At 30.1% G+C, this 18,836-nt stretch overlaps 3 protein-coding genes across 11 annotated transcripts in view; 1 reads left to right on the plus strand and 2 right to left on the minus strand.

The window, feature by feature from the left end:
* Window positions 1–1,986: 1,986 nt before the first annotated feature.
* LOC115237464 (asparagine--tRNA ligase, cytoplasmic) lies at window positions 1,987–5,036 on the minus strand. Its single transcript, XM_029810527.1, has 10 exons — window positions 4,815–5,036; window positions 4,544–4,618; window positions 3,910–4,317; window positions 3,681–3,838; window positions 3,456–3,599; window positions 3,224–3,372; window positions 3,024–3,152; window positions 2,688–2,937; window positions 2,340–2,603; window positions 1,987–2,243 (listed from the first exon to the last, which is right to left on the minus strand). Exons 2-10 carry the CDS (start codon window positions 4,572–4,574, stop codon window positions 2,112–2,114), a joined length of 1,665 nt encoding a protein of 554 aa, XP_029666387.1. The 5' UTR covers window positions 4,575–4,618; window positions 4,815–5,036; the 3' UTR covers window positions 1,987–2,111.
* A 342-nt stretch (window positions 5,037–5,378) lies between these two features.
* Window positions 5,379–12,872, minus strand: LOC115237462. Of its 8 annotated transcripts, none has more exons than XM_029810518.1 (10): window positions 12,631–12,872; window positions 12,149–12,450; window positions 11,308–11,878; window positions 10,886–11,120; window positions 10,581–10,771; window positions 10,382–10,492; window positions 7,375–10,278; window positions 6,089–6,339; window positions 5,746–5,992; window positions 5,379–5,647 (listed from the first exon to the last, which is right to left on the minus strand). In XM_029810518.1, exons 2-10 carry the CDS (start codon window positions 12,235–12,237, stop codon window positions 5,582–5,584), a joined length of 4,665 nt encoding a protein of 1,554 aa, XP_029666378.1. In that variant the 5' UTR covers window positions 12,238–12,450; window positions 12,631–12,872; the 3' UTR covers window positions 5,379–5,581. The 8 variants fall into 8 exon arrangements, with proteins under 8 accessions (XP_029666378.1, XP_029666376.1, XP_029666380.1 ...); XM_029810516.1 differs by having other exon boundaries at window positions 10,581–10,774; XM_029810520.1 differs by having other exon boundaries at window positions 5,622–5,647; window positions 5,719–5,992; window positions 10,581–10,774.
* A 501-nt stretch (window positions 12,873–13,373) lies between these two features.
* LOC115237463 (rab3 GTPase-activating protein non-catalytic subunit) overlaps window positions 13,374–18,836 on the plus strand; it is a 13,325-nt gene continuing 7,862 nt past the window's right edge. The window contains exons 1-16 of one of the 2 annotated variants that reach the window (XM_029810525.1): window positions 13,374–13,516; window positions 13,603–13,713; window positions 13,866–13,947; window positions 14,017–14,134; window positions 14,213–14,414; window positions 14,487–14,814; window positions 14,913–15,344; window positions 15,431–15,801; window positions 15,886–16,266; window positions 16,330–16,530; window positions 16,603–16,987; window positions 17,074–17,168; window positions 17,406–17,654; window positions 17,731–17,904; window positions 17,992–18,173; window positions 18,553–18,774. In XM_029810525.1, the coding sequence (XP_029666385.1) occupies window positions 13,432–13,516; window positions 13,603–13,713; window positions 13,866–13,947; window positions 14,017–14,134; window positions 14,213–14,414; window positions 14,487–14,814; window positions 14,913–15,344; window positions 15,431–15,801; window positions 15,886–16,266; window positions 16,330–16,530; window positions 16,603–16,987; window positions 17,074–17,168; window positions 17,406–17,654; window positions 17,731–17,904; window positions 17,992–18,173; window positions 18,553–18,774 (3,618 nt within the window). In that variant the 5' untranslated portion in view covers window positions 13,374–13,431. Of the gene's footprint in view, window positions 13,517–13,602; window positions 13,714–13,865; window positions 13,948–14,016; window positions 14,135–14,212; window positions 14,415–14,486; window positions 14,815–14,912; window positions 15,345–15,430; window positions 15,802–15,885; window positions 16,267–16,329; window positions 16,531–16,602; window positions 16,988–17,073; window positions 17,169–17,405; window positions 17,655–17,730; window positions 17,905–17,991; window positions 18,174–18,552; window positions 18,775–18,836 lie in introns of those variants that run through there. The other variant, XM_029810526.1, reaches the window with a different exon arrangement.

The raw sequence follows: 18,836 nt of genomic DNA on the forward strand, positions 1-18,836 counted from the left end.
TATGTATGTATAATAAAAAGTAGTAAATCCTGCACGAATATTGTTGTTGTTGTCTAAAATTGAAGCTCTTATAAACATAGTAAAGCTGTAATCTTAGATAGCGTGTCCAAATGTTCCCCCGACTAAAAAAGAAAAAAAAAGAAAAAAAAAAGAAAAAGAAAAACCAAAGTAACGCGAAACACACGACATACACAAGTAACCGTAGTGCCAAGGCGGTTGCGGATGTTAGAACGGCACTGCATACCCTAAAGTGTATTTCGTATGGAGCATATATAGTTCTACATATAATATATACATGATCATTCCTTTCTCACATGAAAGTAATATTGAACGATTCGATAAATTATATGTAATAATCTACGTACCTTCATATTTTAATATGTAATATATGTAATATTTATAAATCAGATGAATTTTATTGTTTATCGGTGGATAATTTAAAAGACGATTTAGCCGATCTTTACAGCGGTTATTGACTATAGTGAAATGTGAGATATTTCTTTATGCTAAAGAGAAACATTATAGGTTTCTGTGTATTATTTGTTGAAATAGAAATATGTGCAATGTAAATTATTATTGTATAATATACGTTCGATAACTTGGCTCGAACAAATCCTCAAAGTATTCCAAAATACTCCTCTTTGATGCTTTTTCATTATTGCCATTCTGTGACAGACATACATACATACATATATACATAAAATACTATCCGGTGGTAATAAATTGGATAATAATTAAAATACTATAAGGTACATAAAAAAACATCATGCAATTTTTTGGATAATGAATGAAATACAGAGCCTGAAATCTGTGTTGCCTTCTAATAAACTCTATCTTTCTTTTTTTTTTTTAATGTGTAATATATTTACTTGATAATAATTAGAAAACAGCATATTTTGCTGTGCAACATTATATATTGTCTTATTGTGGAATAGCTTATCTTTTATCATATATGCATATATGTACTTTGTTGCAATAGTATAAATTACCAAATTACTTAAATATCAGCGATATATAAATGATAGGATAATTAATCTGAGAAGTTTTCCAATTAGACTGGTTTTAATATTTAAGCCTGCTTTGATAACCTTATTGTTTCACAAATGTTCAAATAAATATATTTTTCTCATCTAGTTTTGTATTATATGAATTATATATATGTTTAATATGAATTTATTTAAAGATGTATAATGTTGGCCCATTTCTTCGTAATTTTTTAAAAAAATTTTAGTATTAATAACTGTTGCAAATATAGATTCTCTGTTAAAAATATATTAGCTATTATATAATATATACTTTATATATATAAAAGAACTATAAAAGAGGTTTAATTTTGTTTCATATATATATGCATACATATTGAATAATAATCTCTATCAATTTGTATAGTCAAACACACACAGTTTGATTTACATGATGCACTTATAAATATTTATGGTCTTCTTGCACTTCAATTCAAAATTATAAGATGTTTACCATTATAGTATAATAATGAATAAATAAAATTTAATATTAATCGCCTAATAATTTTAAGCGTTCTTTTCTTTATATATGGAACATTACAGAAAAGAAAAATTTTCTAGAAATATATAAAATATCAGTATTTATACATTGCATATACATGTATGATTATGAATATTTTTGTGAATCTTTATTTGAACCATTGTAAGCAAAATCGATGGCATTGTATACTCGATTATATAATAAATATGTGCAAATTATAAGTATCAGAGATATTCAGCTTTTAAAATATATATATATATACATATATATATATATGTATATATATATATAGACACACACACACACACTATTTATTATACGAACATATTGTATATTACTATTACTATTACTATTAAATTCATTTTTTATTTATATGCAATAATATTATATTTTATAAAATAGAGAAGATGAATAATTTATATTCGGAGAAAATATCTAATTTCTATAAGTAGTTTCTATGTTCTTTTTTTAAAGATTCAACTGTTGTAATGCATAGCCCTTTTTAATATAATGCAGTATTACATTTTATTGTAACGGTATAAAGAGTGAAATATATCGCTCTTCAAATGTGCCATTGATATAAAGATCCATATTCCCGTGAAATGTTTTTATGGACGACAACGTTCCAGGAAACGCGGGTATAAGCATACTTCACGGATGTGATACCTATTCAACAGCCAGCACAGAAACCGTTCTAATCCCAGTCCATAACCACCATGGGGACAAGATCCATATTTTCGCTGTAAAATAAGTAATACAAAAATTATTTAATTTACTATCTATATATTATTCCACAATCGCGATTTTTACAAGATATAATATTTTTCCTTATTTACCTGGTCCGTGTACCAATAATACGGAGTCGGATCGATATTTTCACGTTTATAACCCTCCATCAACTCTTCATAATTCCAGATACGCATCGAACCGCCAACAATTTCGCCCACGTTCGGCAAAAGTACATCGACGGATTCGGTTAAGCGTTCATCTTCCGCGCAACGCGGCATATAAAACGATTTAATTTCAGCGGGGAAACGGCAAAGCAGTATCGGCTCATTGATAGCGTCAGTCATTTTTCTCTCCGGCATCTCTGGAATGTCCTACCGAGAATGATTACGAGATTACAAGTCTTGTCTTGGGAAGAAAACGCGAGATATAGGAGAGGTATGAGAACTTATTCCTACTTCACCAAACTCGTAGAAGCTGCCGTCTTCTTTCGTGATATTGTTTTCTCTCAGATATTCGATCGCGTCGCTGTAGTTCATTCGCTTGAAAGGCCTCTTGGGCATTTGAAACCCGGGATTCAATTCCTGGACAAGATGACCGAGCGGTGACTGTAGAACTCGTTCGACTACATCGCAAATTAAGTCTTCTAATCGATCGAGTAGATCGTCGAACGTGATAAACGGGCATTCTGCTTCAATGTGCGTGTATCTGAGAAATCATAATTTAACAATTAAAGAATAATTACAAAAACACAGATATATTAGTTGAATATACAAAGAAATTTGTATACATACTCGGCAAGGTGGCGACGTGTTCTCGATTGCTCTGCTCGATAAGATTGTGCGATGCAATATACATCTCCCATTGCTGGAATACAAGTTTCAAGATATAGTTGAGAACTCTGAGTAAGAAAAGCGTTTTCTCTGAAAAAGATATTAATTCATTGATTTGTATCTATATACTTAACAATTTGTTCTATTCGTCTAATACATACCCGAAGTAATCTAATTTGAAGAGAGTTGAACCACCTTCCACTTGAGTTTGCACTAAAGTTGGTGGAGTTACCTCACAATAACCGCGATCTTTGTAATGATCTCTAAATGCTTGAATTAATATAGATCTCATGATTAAGATTCTTGATGTCTGAAATAGATAATAATTATCTTTATGATGACTTAACTTTAACAAAAATTTATTAATTCCAAAAACAGAAATTTTGTCTATACATTTTCCCCTCGAATCATTATATGCCTGTTGTCCAATTGTACATCAGGCAGAGCTTCTTCATTCAGAATTGAATCAGCCCCACCAGGAGGCGACGGACCAATAAGTTCCCAATAATCAACGTGCAATTCATGCCCACCAGGTGCCTGAAATTAAGCAATAATGCATATATAAATATACATTTCACCTAGGTAATCAATAATATTTGTCTGACATAATTAATGTACATTCTTTCCTTCAGGGACAACTTTCAAGATTCCAAACAATTGAACAGCAGCTTCCGTGGCAAGAGTCAAGGCGTTATATGTTTGACAAAGTTTATTGTTCAGTACACATTGTAGAAAACCTGTCCCATCTCGCAATGTGATGAACATGAGAGCTTTGCCTATAGTGAAAATTAATTGATAAATTATCTTATAACAGAAATATATTAAAGTTAAAGTTAATATCACATACCTTGCCTTCTTAGTCTATGCACCCATCCAAGCAGCTTAACTCTTTGATCTCTATGATTCAGAGCTTCTTTTATTTTAATTTGTTTTGCTTTCGATAGAGATTTGTCCTCTTCTATGACAATTGCCTTAGCCTCTTCAAGATTTTTTAACCTCTTTTCCTCATCCTCCAGTAATTTCTTCTCCTTTTCTTCATTCTTATATTGTTCTCTAACCCAAATCTTTTGTATCTTCTTTAATTGAGTTTTAGATGCTGGTTCATACTTTTTGCCATCTTCACGAGAATCCTGGTAGATAACTGGAAAGGGTTCCTTACCAGCATGACGCATGGCTCTTAGGATAGTTTTAAAAGGGTTTTTGTCCGAACCATCTCCTGTCTCGTCACTACCATTCTTTTCCGATGTATAAATACCTTGTAAAATATTTTTCTTTCATTATATATAATTATAAATGTTATTTAATTATATATAAATATGTATTATATGTAATATGTATTAATATTATATATAACATATGTATATATATTGTATTATATAGACCAATGTATATAATTTTATATTATTATCTTTTATATTATTATATCTGTTTATGATTGTTACTATAGTTATGATCTTTTGTTACATTATGATGCAATTTACCTATTGATGATGATACTTTTTTATCAGACATATCGACTTCTAATTTACTTCCAAGTATGTATATAGCTGAATATACTGTAATGCAAAGAAACATTTAGTTATTAAATTATAATTTCCAATTATAATTTTCATATAGTATCATGCTACTACATAATGTTAATATATAGAAAATATAGATTTTAGAATAAAATATAAAAATAAGATCTTATTACGTGTTAACACATGTACAAGATATTTTTTTTAATGTGCAAAATAAAAGATATCCTCTAACCTGTATTCTTTCGTTGGCAGGTAATTACACCCAAGGTTATTGGAACAATTTTAAAGAATAGTTCTTTTTACTGCAAACTTGTCCGATATAAATGCAATAAGATGCAATATGTTATCATCCACGTTTCACACAGTTCTGCACTGTTCTGCGATCGTTGAATCCGGTATCCGGTATGATAGGTACATGGTACATACATAATATAGCATAATAGCATACAGGAGGATTTTACCCACAGTGCTTTGCAGGTGAGTTGCGCAATCGAAAACTCAAATTTTGAAATATTGAATTATTAGCTTATATCTCTCAATTTTGTCTTATTATATTTTGTTTTTTAAATAATAATTCTGTTAATTAAATAAATAATATTAGGTAAGAGAGAGAGATAATTCCTTTAATTATATACATTTGTATATATACATTTTGCAAAAATAATAATTAATCTTATTAAACTTGGATAAAATTAATAAAAAGTTATTAAATTTTTCTTGTGTGTGTGTATATTTTGTGTATATCTTTAGATCTATATAAATTATTTCGTAAAATTATAAAAGTGATATATGAGAATACAATGAAATATTTTATTGAACAAATTGATTATATATACATACATTTTTCAAAATTATCATATATATGCATATGTTGTGCATTTTTTATCTCAATTATATATTATAACAATAAAGTTTAGTTATGATATACAAAATTCTTTACTCAAAAATATTTATAATATAAAGAAATTATGAATATAAGTTTTTTTAAACGTATGTTGCTTATATAGAACTATTTTTTCTCTTGCGTGTCCTGGCACTTTGTTCTGGCATATAAAATGTAATACACTAAAATAAAAATTCCAAATTATTTATATATATAATTCTTTAGTTATTGTAATTAGTTGTAATTATATTACATAAGTTTAAAGACAAAGGAAATAAACCTGCTCATCCAAGAAATTCATAAGATTAGAAAGCTTGCATTTAAATCCGTGTGTCCGCAATGTATGATGCAACTCTTTAATATTTACAGGTTCATATTGCAATATTTTATTATGTAAATCTTTATCAACATCAAGCAATCCCGTAAAGGCTTCTAGAATGTTGGATGGATTTTCCAGTAATGACTCAGTTTCAGAAAGTTCCATTTCTTTGTCGATTGGATCTTTTCCAGAACTTATATCGCTATCACTGCAATGGACACAGGTAATATTATCATTGTGTGACTATATAAAATATATTTTAATTGTGCATTATTTAAAAGAATATTTAATATTTATACTAGACCTATTTTGGGAATAAAGTAATTTGTCATCATTGTCTTCTACATCACATAATTTTTCCAAACTATTATTATCCACATTTCGTTTTTTCGACGGTGGACCCTCATCTTCATCGCTTGAAATTTCAGTGACTTCCTGCATTGATGTTATTTCAGCTATAGGCACTAAAGGGTGAAGTTCATTATAAATGTGCGTTAACAATTTCACAGCCCTGTCACGTTTTTGTACCTTTAATCCGTATTTCTTCATTTCTTCCTAGAAATTAAATAATATGTTCATAAGAAAAAAAAACAAATTATCATATATATGCATATGTTGTGCATTTTTTATCTCAATTATATATTATAACAATAAAGTTTAGTTATGATATACAAAATTCTTTACTCAAAAATATTTATAATATAAAGAAATTATGAATATAAGTTTTTTTAAACGTATGTTTTTTGCTTATATAGAACTATTTTTTCTCTTGCGTGTCCTGGCAGTTCTGGCATATATATAAAATGTAATACACTAAAATAAAAATTCCAAATTATTTATATATATAATTCTTTAGTTATTGTAATTAGTTGTCAATTATATTACATAAGTTTAAAGACAAAGGAAATAAACCTGCTCATCCAAGAAATTCATAAGATTAGAAAGCTTGCATTTAAATCCGTGTGTCCGCAATGTATGATGCAACTCTTTAATATTTACAGGTTCATATTGCAATATTTTATTATGTAAATCTTTATCAACATCAAGCAATCCCGTAAAGGCTTCTAGAATGTTGGATGGATTTTCCAGTAATGACTCAGTTTCAGAAAGTTCCATTTCTTTGTCGATTGGATCTTTTCCAGAACTTATATCGCTATCACTGCAATGGACACAGGTAATATTATCATTGTGTGACTATATAAAATATATTTTAATTGTGCATTATTTAAAAGAATATTTAATATTTATACTAGACCTATTTTGGGAATAAAGTAATTTGTCATCATTGTCTTCTACATCACATAATTTTTCCAAACTATTATTATCCACATTTCGTTTTTTCGACGGTGGACCCTCATCTTCATCGCTTGAAATTTCAGTGACTTCCTGCATTGATGTTATTTCAGCTATAGGCACTAAAGGGTGAAGTTCATTATAAATGTGTGTTAACAATTTCACAGCCCTGTCACGTTTTTGTACCTTTAATCCATATTTCTTCATTTCTTCCTAGAAATTAAATAATATGTTCATAAGAAAAAAAAACACACTTTCATATTTTTTATAATAGCTTATTATTATCAGTAAACTTACATGTAATTGGGGAGTTTTCATGCCAATGTAATCAGGCGGAGGTGTAACATCTTTTTCAATAATTTTGAGTGCAGTTTTCGTATTTCCTATGTTCTTATTGTAAATACATTTAAATTGCACAGATGCATGTGTAGATGCCTCTTGATTATGATACCTATTTATGTTAATTTGCCCCTCAGATAAGGATTTCCTTTTAAATTTCCTAATGCTTGCAAAATTTTGTGTCAAAAACATGGCATTACTATCTAACTTTTCACAGACAGGTATGACATCACTATTGACCGTTGAACTGTTAACTCTGATATTTTCATCATTATTTTTATTATTGCATCTGTGTGCACTATGCTTTTTCAATTCTGTCATATTTAATACGCTAGTTGACTGACTCTTTTCCAAAACGTGCTTCCCATACATATCAATATCAACGTTTGCAAGATATATTTCATCTTCAAAATTAATAGAAAGTTTGCCCGATTTTCTTGATTCTCCAGTTTCTGATGTAAGTTCACCATAATGTTCATCTAAGAGTAAGTTTTCTACATCTGAAAACTCTGGACTGGAGGGTACCATAATCGGGCTCGAAATAGATTTTTCCTTTTGATCATCACTCGATTCATTAAATCTGAACTTTTTCTGCATGAAAATCATATTACAATCTATATCATTAGATACCATATCTGTATTGCTAGCATTGAATCCCTCTCGATCTGATTTAGTTGAACTATTAAAATCTTTTTCCTCCTCTAAATCTATGATTAGGGCTTTTGGAATATGTCCAACTCGGACCAATTGATTACTTTTTTGATTTTCTATATCTTGTTTGTCATATTCTGTTGTTCTTTTAGATTGCTGCGTAGAACAAGGCATAATATCTTCATGATCAGAGTCATCTTTTTTCGAAACGACAGAACGGCTAATACTAGAAGATATGTTTTCAACTTCTGTATCCGAAACAATTATATTTGCGTCTTTCTGTGTTAAAACAGATTTATCCAGAACATCACTTTCAGTATCATTGGTGATATCACTGTTTTTACTGATTGAATCAGATGATGTACTTTTGTTAGATAAACTATCATTCAATCCAGTTTTCCTGATTGCTGCACGATAGTTTGCTATACTATTCTCTTTGTGATCTTTCATGTATTTAGAATACATAGAAACCTCTTCTTCGTCCGTTTCTACATCAAGAACAGTTTCGTTAAGCGATTGATTCGCTGTTTCAATATGTGGTGAACATACTGCTGGTAATGGTGTAGTGACTGCAATTTGTTCCAAAATATTAACATCCTTCTCAGTTGAAGTGAAGCTTTGTGTATTATTACACGAAGATTCCATTGTCATCTTGAATGTAGGAACCATATGCAAAGTATTAATTTGTTTAATGTCTACATCTTTTTTAGAAAGACGGGTATAAAATTCCGGATTCTTATCGGCATACGATCGCATACGCTGCTCTATTATGCTTAATCGACTAGGTTTTTTTTCTGCATCAATTGACTGTTCAATATTATCATTATAAGATTGAGAATCTTCAGAGTTATTGTACCTATTTATATGAAATGGATTCTTATGCTTTATAGGAGATATTTCTACAGAATATTCTATATCAGAAGCTAAATCCGAATCCAATTTCGCATTTTGTCTTTCCATCTCTTCGATGAATAATGTAAGATTACTTTTCTGTTTTGTTAATTTCAAAGAAGAATCCTGGATAGATTTCGGCTTACTGCTTTGAGGAGTATCGATTAAAGAATTTTCGTATTTATTGTCAATAAATAGCTTTTGAGAGTTCGACTCAAAATCTGAATGAATCTCCATTACATTTTCTTCCACATTATCCAGATTGATGGGTATATCTTTGCCTAATTGCAAATATTCTGCGCTCTGTTTTTTTTCAGTTAATGATGTTTGACTACAGATATCAACATCTTTATCTTGTTTGATTAAACTAAATAATATGTGAATATTAGAATCTTCGTGATCGTTAGAATGTGCTATGGATTTACGTATCATCATATCAGGTGTATCATCGAACATATCAGGTGATGGGTTAGAAATTTCCAAATTCGTGGGTGTGTTACTTCTGGAATTTATATCCTCTGATGTTCTTATTAAAGTAGGTTTTTCATCTTGCAGAAGACAAGAGTTTTTTACAGATATGTAATTATCTTCAAGAGGATGTAAATTATCATTAACATTCTCTTGTGATAACATTCTTTGAATGTTTTCTGAGTCACATATACGATTCGGTGATGCATTAAAAGAAGATTTGCCTGTATTTGAAACATTTAAAGTCTTTATCATATCTGCATATACATTTTCTGTACTTTTTCCGCAAATCTCGTGTTTGGTTCCTGTTATATTAGATTTAAATTCTTTTTGACGTAAATAAACAAATAAATCATTTACTTTGTATTTTCTTGCTAAAAATCTAATATCAGATAACGATGTCTCAGAATTGAATATTTTTGTATGTTCGTTGATTACTCCACAATAGATAAATTCTAAAAAGGCTGAGGCAACATCATAGTCTGTATCAATCCAACAAATTTTTTCTTTTGCAGTAGAGAACTCTGTATCGTTGGAAATTACATCAAGCAAAATATTTGAACAACGCGCATAGAAAACTAATTTGTGTGCCCAAATGTGCCCGGCATTTTTCACAAATATGATAATATCACTTGCAGAACTGTCGTTTAGCATATTTCTCCAGCTTGTCGCAAGAATGTTAAGAAATGTCTTTTCTTTGCAACATGTCTTGATTGCATTTGAAGAAATTAATTCTTCATTGTTATCCACTTTTATACCTTTCATTTCTTTCGTTTCTAATATTTGTTTGTCATTTGAAGTAATTTTGTTATCTATGTTTTGTTCCATAAGCTTTTTAACATTCTGCTCTTCCTATAAAATATGTAACATCATTATATATAACATTTAATATACATACATATTATATAATATTCTTAAATGTGTATAATTTACTGAAAAAACAGTCAAAACTTACATTTAATTCCTGCTCTTTCTTTTCTAATGGTGTTATGTGAGGCGATAGTTGTTTTACATAAAATACTTTTTGAGTTGGAGTTAATCTCGTCCTATCCCACAATTTGTTTTCCTTGAAAACAATGAGACACAGATCTTAAAGTCTGCGAGCATATTCGATTCGGAAAATTTCAATTACATCATAAATCAAATATAGTTACAGTTTGATGCAATCGCTGAAGTAGTTGATTTTTTAGAACAATTTTTTCTTTGATATTGTTAGCTTGTTCTCCTTGCGATCTTTGAGTAAAATCTGTATAGGCCATAAGTATTTCTGCTATCCTCTCTGTTAAAATACGTTCTTTTTCAGCAGCTGTACGTCTTTGTAGAATAGTCGGTTCGATAGGTTTTCCTTCTTAAAAAACAGAAAGAAAAAAAAATAAAAATTAAGATATGTACATAAACTTGTGTTAATTATTGGCAGTTATTGGTTTTTTATCAACTGTATAAAGTAATTTATAAGTACTTTTTTTAATCTTATTTGTAGGCCAACTTTTTGTTGGTGATATATTTTTACTGCTAGTAAAACCAAAGCTTTGTAACGTCGCTTTCTGAGAATATTCTGCGTTATTATCTGGCAATGATGAACTAGATGATATAGCCACGATTTGAGCCTCATCCCACTCTTCCATTTCTTCTTTTTCATATAGAGATTTGGAAAGCGCTAAAGCGAGCTGTAAATCGGGATCATCGTGTGACGTCTGGAAAAATTTATGTGTATTTAAAATTTACAATTGATTTGAAAGCTTATTGTTTTGTTATTAATAGTTTGAGGACCACAGGGATTATCAGCCATAATACTACATAATACTAAATAAATTTAAATTTTTGGGTAGGACATGAAGAAATGATTACCATTCATTGGCACTCAAAAGGTTTAATACTTACCATTTTACGTGAAACAGGTTTCTTCTTATCTTGTAATATAGGAGCAGAGAGTAAACCTAACGATTTTCTTTCTGCAGCTTGCCGTTCTTGCAGATCCATGGCATTCATTAATGTTTTTGTTGTCACATTATTTTTTATCGCACAACTCTTCATATGTATGGTTTGTAAGCTTTCATCTTTAAAATTTTTAAAGCACAATGGACATACATAAGCTGTTTTCACATTAGTTGAACTCTGTGGTGAATCTACCTCTTTTTTTTCAGATTTAAAAAAGGATGACTCAATTGATGGTTGTTGTACATCATGTTGAACCTTTTTGTTCAATAATTTATTGCCTTCGAGTTTTCTCCCATTGTTAATTACTTTAGATTTACTGCAGAGCACTTTCTTTTTTGATTTATCTAGAAGTCTATTGCTCTGAATAATTTTTGTTTGCACAGTATTTTTTCTTTTTGGTGATTTGAAATCCAATATACTGTCATCATCACATGGAAATTGAGATGTGCATGCAGTATCATTTTTTTTGTTTTCATTATTGGAATCATTAGAAAGATAAGTTTTATTATCTATACTGTGAATAGAGAAGAATATTTTATACAGTTTCAAATATTATGCATCATATGTCATTAATATAAAAAATAATTATTTACAGGATGAAAATTTAACAAGGAAAAAAGTATAATGAAAAAATTGTGGAATGTTTTTTAAAATATAATTTATACATATATTTTTTTTCACATCACATTTTTTTTTAGGAAGAGATACATGTCAGTAAATCAAACTACAAAAGCTATACAAGAAAGGCTATTTAATATATTTTACATACATATTGTGGTACTACCTTTCCATATAATTTTTTTTTAATCTTAATCTTCTGTTTGGACTATTAGGCTTACGCAAACTATTTTTTCCGACATCCATTATTCTCATATATACTTTGGATATAATGTTACTTAATCTTTATTTGCCTGAATATCTTTTACTTGATCTTTTGACTCAGTATCTGTTTTCAATTTAGCTTCTCGTCTTTCTTCTAGCTTATCAATAACGCCTTTCATAAATGCACTTGTCATAAAATCATATGGCAAAGTACGATCGTCTTCGGAGATTTTATATTGTTCGTCGTTTAAATGCGGAAGAATACTATAATTATAGAATAATATTTGATTAAATTTGTATTATAAAATAAAGTCTACAAATTATAAATTGTAAATTATGTAACGTGTAAATTAAAATTGTAAAGTATAAATTAATATTCGAATATAAATTATAAATTTAAATGTTTAATAAATATACATATGTATATATAAAATAAATACCTACTTTTTTCTATAGGAATAGTACATTGCTCCAGCATACATAAGCGTTATAACGGCCGACGTGATCCGAATATATTTTTGCAACGATGTGTTTCTTAATCGGCGTGCTTTTCTGTACGTCTCATCTATGGGATCATGCTGCATTTCATACAGATCGAAAATGACAAAATATAATTTTAATAATGTCAGAGCGTGATTACAGGCGATGATAATTTTACACTGATCTTAACTTAACCTAAACCTAAACTATGTAAAGCGCAAGCATACATATATATATATACACACACATAAATACAGTGTGTGTAACTTGAAGTCTATAGACCCCTGATAGGTTTTTCACTTGGGCTCTGACAGAAACAGCGAGAGAACCAATCAGCATCACGGAAAAGAGACAGATGTCGATAACATGCCTTTTCTAGAGAAAGACTAGTCTATGACTTTATCCCACAGGTAGGATTTTTGAACGCAGTCCTTTACATTTTTTAAAGATGGCTAAAGATTACTCGAGATAGCGAATGTCGGAATACGCATCTTTCGCGCTCTAGAAAAGATCGGCAACAAAATATATTTCGTCAAGAAATAACGCGAGTTCTGAAATTCCGATTTAAATTTAGACTCGTAAATATTTTAATTAGAAGAGAGCGAATAGATATCGGATAAGAAGGAATCAGTATGACAGATTGTGTATGTCACAATAGAGACTACGTTTATTATCAAGCACAGATTATGGTAAACAAATAATACAAATAGATGCGAGGATTAAATATTACAGAAGATTACTGTTGTGCATAACTAATTACGCACAATGTCCTGTCAAATTAAAGGAATATCAAATATACCAGATATAGATAATGTTAAGAAATTACTTTATGGCAGTGCCATTAGCAAATGTAAGTTTTGCTTGACAACATTGATAGAATCATGCCATGTATTTATTATATATTTTAATATATATTCTTAAATCTGTGCATTTTAGTTGAGTATGTACCAAGCAATGAATTACCTCTTCAAGACTGTCATATATCATTGTCATCGGTTGGAGATGTGTTTGCAATGGCTTGGAATACAAAGATGATTATATTTGTTTGTAAGTATAAATCTTGTGTCTCTCATATTATTTATGTTTTTATCATATGCACATTCTTTCATTAATAACATACATATATCATTTCTAAGATTAATAATGCATTTAAAGTTGATGAGAGTTTTAAAATTATATAGTTTTTAATTTGTTGATAGCAAGATGGGATTCGCAAGAATTAGACGAAATAAAAAATAAATTCCACATAACATGGCATGGAGAAATAACAAAGGAACAGAAGTGAGTAATATTTTTAAGTCACATACTGTGAAAATATTATTCCAATTATAACAGAGGTACTTTTTTCAGTGAATGGATAACATCAGTGATCTGCTTACCTCTAATATCTTTAGGAAAGGCTAGTGGTCCAGATTGGACATGTATAGCTGTTGGGTATAATACAGGCTTTGTTAGATTCTATACAGAAGTAAAAACTTAATTTTTATTATTATTTTATTGTTAGTTTATTATACTATTGCATACTACTTTATTTCTTTTATATTAGACAGGTGCATTGCTCTTTGAGGAACAGATTCACAATGAATCAGTTCTAGGAATAAAATGTCAATCATTCTCGTTACCGAGACACGTTGGAGATGCTGGCTGTAGTGAAGAAATTTATATATTGTATAACAGTGGTGTCTGTATATTACAAGGATTTCCATTATTTTCAACTTTACGTGCATGTAGAAATCACTTGGCTAGAGGTATATATTCTCTATTACCTGCTACATTTATTTGGTTTAAGATTTTAATTTAATATTTTTTCTTTTTTACAGTTCAAGCTAACTGCAATGATTTACCACCAGTTCCAAACTTGTCATATAAAAAATGGGCATTTAAAAATCAAGATATTGCAAATGATTCAGAAGTAATTGGCACAACATCAATAAATAGTTTTGATCATTTCATGACAGCTTCAATTTGCGGCGGATATAATGCAATGTATAGATCTAGCGCGCCGCAACATAATTTAGTCGTTGCAACAGGAAAACGGCCGTTTGTAGGATTCCATTATGCATTGGAGGGTGGTAATGCACCAGTTCTATCAGATGTTGCCATTGCTATGGCTAGCAAATTGGCTAATGCTATTGGTACTGCTGTTCCGTAAGTACACCATGTATATATTATACAATATTTTCAAATAAGTTTAATAAGCTTTCCCAAAGAGATTAATTGTAACTAATACATTAATTCCTTCTTAGATGGTTTCGCGGCAGTTCGAAGAGTACGACATCTGAAGCATCAAAGGGTAACATTCACGAATCTGTAGAGACAATGAGCTGTCGGTTTGGTTTAAGCGATATTATGAGAGAAGGTGATTGCATTGTCTGCAGTCCAAATAAAATGTTATCGGTAATATCGGACGCTATGGGCAGAGTATTACTTATAAATAACAAAAGAGGCGTAGCTGTTAGAATGTGGAAAGGATACCGTGATGCTCAGTGTGGTTGGATCGAAGTTACCGAAGAGAGAGATCGTGGAGTCCACAAGAATATCAATAAATCTGGGCGAAAAACTTTATTGCGCACAGCGTTATTTCTAGTTATTTATGCGCCGAAGAAAGGTGTGATAGATATTTGGAACGTACAGCAAGGTCCAAAAATCACTACCTTTACCGCTAGTAAAAATGGACGGTAAGTCATAATCGTTATATTATTCTTTATCTTCTCTATATTTTGCTTATCTAATACAAGACAATTAATCTAATATATCCTTGTAGACTACTGCATATTAACTATGGTTTTCTGGGCGCAAATGATAATGCTATTTTGTCAAAGAATAAAGCGCAATACTCGTGTGTGTTTATGGATCCACTTGGAGGATTAAAGGAGATTTGTGTTCCGTTTCATTTTGCACTTAATAGTAAAAACGGAAAACGTGCGCGCGACATACATTTACTTAGGAAACTGAGAACATATCTGAGGGAAGAAGAATTTGATGAGGAAAAATTAGTTTTGGAAGTTACCAACACTTGTCTGGGATTAAAGACAAATGAAATTAAAGTACAGATGATAGAAGTCTTAATGAATAGCAAACATATTTTGCCAGATGCTTTGCTTGCTGCAATAAATTGTTTTGTGATAAAATCAGGTGTGTGTATATATGTGTGTGTTTGTGTATAATATATACTAGTATATAATGTAACATTGTATTAATGTTTTGTTAATATTACAGAAGAAGAAAAAGAATTAGATCCTACCGCTAAGATGCTTCATCAGTTGACTATGCAATTACAGCAAATAATTATATTTTATAAATATGTTAAGTCTCAACTTGACATTCCTCCTGAGTATAACATTGTAACAGCTGATAATGCACCAAGTCCTAAATATTTATCTTCGATATTATTGACTTCGGAACGAGAAGTACATCGTATTATTAAATTGGCCAAGATGATAAATAGTTTTAAGGATAATAATGTTTCGGCAGAAACTAAAGTCAAATTTAAAGAGGACGAAAAAATGTTCTTTAATTTTCTATCATGTTTTGAATTTGGTACATCAAAATTAATTGGACTACAAAAAGATCTAAAAAAGGAAACAATGAACGACATTTGTAAGTTTGTTTTGTAATGGCCATAACTTGCTATTATTGCATTAAATATGATGCAATTTTTAGCGCGACTAATATATCAAGGATGGATGTACTCGAATGATGTAAAAGAGAAATGGCAACAAGCTGCTAAAGATAGTAACATTCAACCATTCAATTTCATGGAATTAGCATTAATATATTGGACACAGAAAGAGGAAACCGTATCTTTGGAAGTTGAGCTGAAACGTTTTACGCAGCTTCTGCATGTTATTTGTTTGTTAACTGGTAGGTTTTGGCTAGAAAATGCTATGTATTATTTATGACATATATTGAAGTTGATTAACTTAAATTCAATAGATGTGGAAGATATATGTGTTGAATATAATGAAGTTTCTCTCTGGTGGAAAACCGTACGGACCATTTTAACAGAATCTACAAAACCATTTAATGCGCTTACCGCTGCATTAGCATGCAGAGCAATTGCTATAATTTTGGAGAAATATAAAGAAAAATTACAAAATCAGAAATTGTTGGAGACTAATGGCAACGAAGGTGAAGACATTAAAAATATAAATAATGTAACCAACATAGATAAAACGGAAAATAAACCGAGCGACATCACACCAGATGATGAAATGTACAGTTCAATTAGCGAATGGGAAAATGTTAGCAACGACACTTGTCAATTCACATTGTTAATTGGGAATCTTGAAGATATTACCATTTTGAATGCTGTTATTAGGTATATATTCTAATAATTAAATGTTGTGTCATAATAATATGTCATAATTTCTCTATTTCTAACAATAAACATTGCTTTAATTTTAGTCAGCAAGTTATACTAGACGAAACAACACAATTCTTCACTTTACCATTTACAAAAAATGATATTTCTTTAGCATTGATTATTTCCAAAGGAAAAGGTAAATAATTTAAACTTTACTTGTCAGTTATTTAATAATATTCTACTTTATAGTTCTTTCTTTATATATACTTGTCAGTTATTTAATAATATTCTACTTTATAGTTCTTTCTTTATATATACTTGTCAGTTATTTAATAATATTCTACTTTATAGTTCTTTCTTTATATATACTTGTCAGTTATTTAATAATATTCTACTTTATAGTTCTTTCTTTATTTTGATTCATTTGTATCAGGTTCTGTCTCTGAACTGGTCGCAAAATGGCTCAGTACAACAGGTATCGATCCAGTACGATTAATCGACACAACTGATGTGGAATTCGATCAGTTGCAATTATCAATAGATTCCTTACAATTGACTGATGCACTGGATGAAGCAACTGCCATTGAAGTACCTCAACAAGAACAACCAAAACTTCTTTCATTATCGGTAGAGATTGGAGATGAAGCAAAAACCAATATGACAGCAGAAGCATATATATTAGGCAAGAAATACACTTGAGAAAAATAATATCACTATTTACGTTTTATATAATTTCAATTTCTCTTCTTTTTTTCCAGACAAGATGATTTTACTTAAGCGCCATTTTCCCCACAGTTTAACGAGCAGTGTCTTGCTGGCCAATTTATGCTGGGAATTTGCCATGTCATGGAATAAAGATGTTACTCAATTAGATCTGCTCACAGCTGCTTTGACTGTTTTACAACAAATACCCATGAAAAATATGAAACATGGTAAGCAGCATTTTTATATTTTTTTTTCAGTGGAATACTTTTAAGATGAATATTTATATATATGCTATATGTGTGTTTATTTGATAGGCGTTTGCTGTCTAATGTGGACGCTTCATATAAAGAAAAGAATGGAAGCAGCGGCAAAGCTGATGAATAAGCTCGGAAAGTTGCCAAAGGAAAGATTGTGCATGCAAGACATTGGTTTGTCCGACATTCAACTTACAACGTTTCTACAGCACTGTGTCACTTTCTTGGATATATTTATTGACGTTAGTACATTGAATAGAATGTAGCGAGAATTATATAAAAATTTTTAAATGAGAAATAGGATTCTCTTTCTAGAAATCACATAAATTATTAAGCGAATTTTAACTTTAACCTATATATCCTAAAAACACCAGATATTCTTTTAATAGTAGATTTTCTGGCCAATTTGAGACGATTTTTTCTTAGTGAAAATGTCGAGGCATTTGAATTATAACGATTAAAAAAAAGAACTTTTCACAAATTAAACTTTGCGAAGTCAAAAGGTGAACAAAATTACATTCTTTAATTTCAGGTGTAATTGATTTTTTTTTGCTATTAAAGGACATCCAATAATTTTTTTGGAACGCTTTATATAAAGAAATATTAATTTACACTGTGCAGGACGAGATACTTAAACGAGGAGATGGTGCAACGATAAAATCGGAAGAATTATGGGATGGACATACCGGTGGACCACAACCATTTGCCACACTAGCTATTTCTCAAACGCCAGCTTGGTATGATTTGATCTTGTTACATGTACAAGTGGCAAATGTTCTGTACATGATGGCGTGTCTTAATTTGAAAATGCTAAAACCACTGAATAACTTGTTCGAGTCCGTAGTAAGTAAAGCACGCGGTGGTTAATTGCGTAAAGTCTATATATACAAACATATATATATATA

The sequence above is a fragment of the Formica exsecta genome, unplaced genomic scaffold (assembly GCF_003651465.1).
Source record: "Formica exsecta isolate Colony F162 unplaced genomic scaffold, ASM365146v1 scaffold295, whole genome shotgun sequence".
In the NCBI taxonomy this organism is placed as follows: Eukaryota; Metazoa; Arthropoda; class Insecta; order Hymenoptera; family Formicidae; genus Formica; species Formica exsecta.

Bases quoted from the DNA above. Each gene is read 5' to 3' on its own strand.
- LOC115237464 (XM_029810527.1), bottom strand. From the start codon at position 4,574: ATGTCTGATAAAAAAGTATCATCATCAATAG. The intron at 2,938-3,023 runs GTATGTATACAA...ATGATTTCTCAG, and splicing joins ACACGTCGCCACCTTGCCGA to ATACACGCACATTGAAGCAG. The intron at 2,604-2,687 runs GTAGGAATAAGT...CATTCTCGGTAG, and splicing joins GCTTCTACGAGTTTGGTGAA to GACATTCCAGAGATGCCGGA.
- LOC115237462 (XM_029810516.1), bottom strand. From the start codon at position 12,237: ATGAGAATAATGGATGTCGGAAAAAATAGTTTGCGTAAGCCTAATAGT. The intron at 10,279-10,381 runs GTAAGTTTTGAC...CATATTTTATAG, and splicing joins AGAAAGAGCAGGAATTAAAT to GAAGAGCAGAATGTTAAAAA. The intron at 5,993-6,088 runs GTCTAGTATAAA...TGTCCATTGCAG, and splicing joins TTACTTTATTCCCAAAATAG to TGATAGCGATATAAGTTCTG.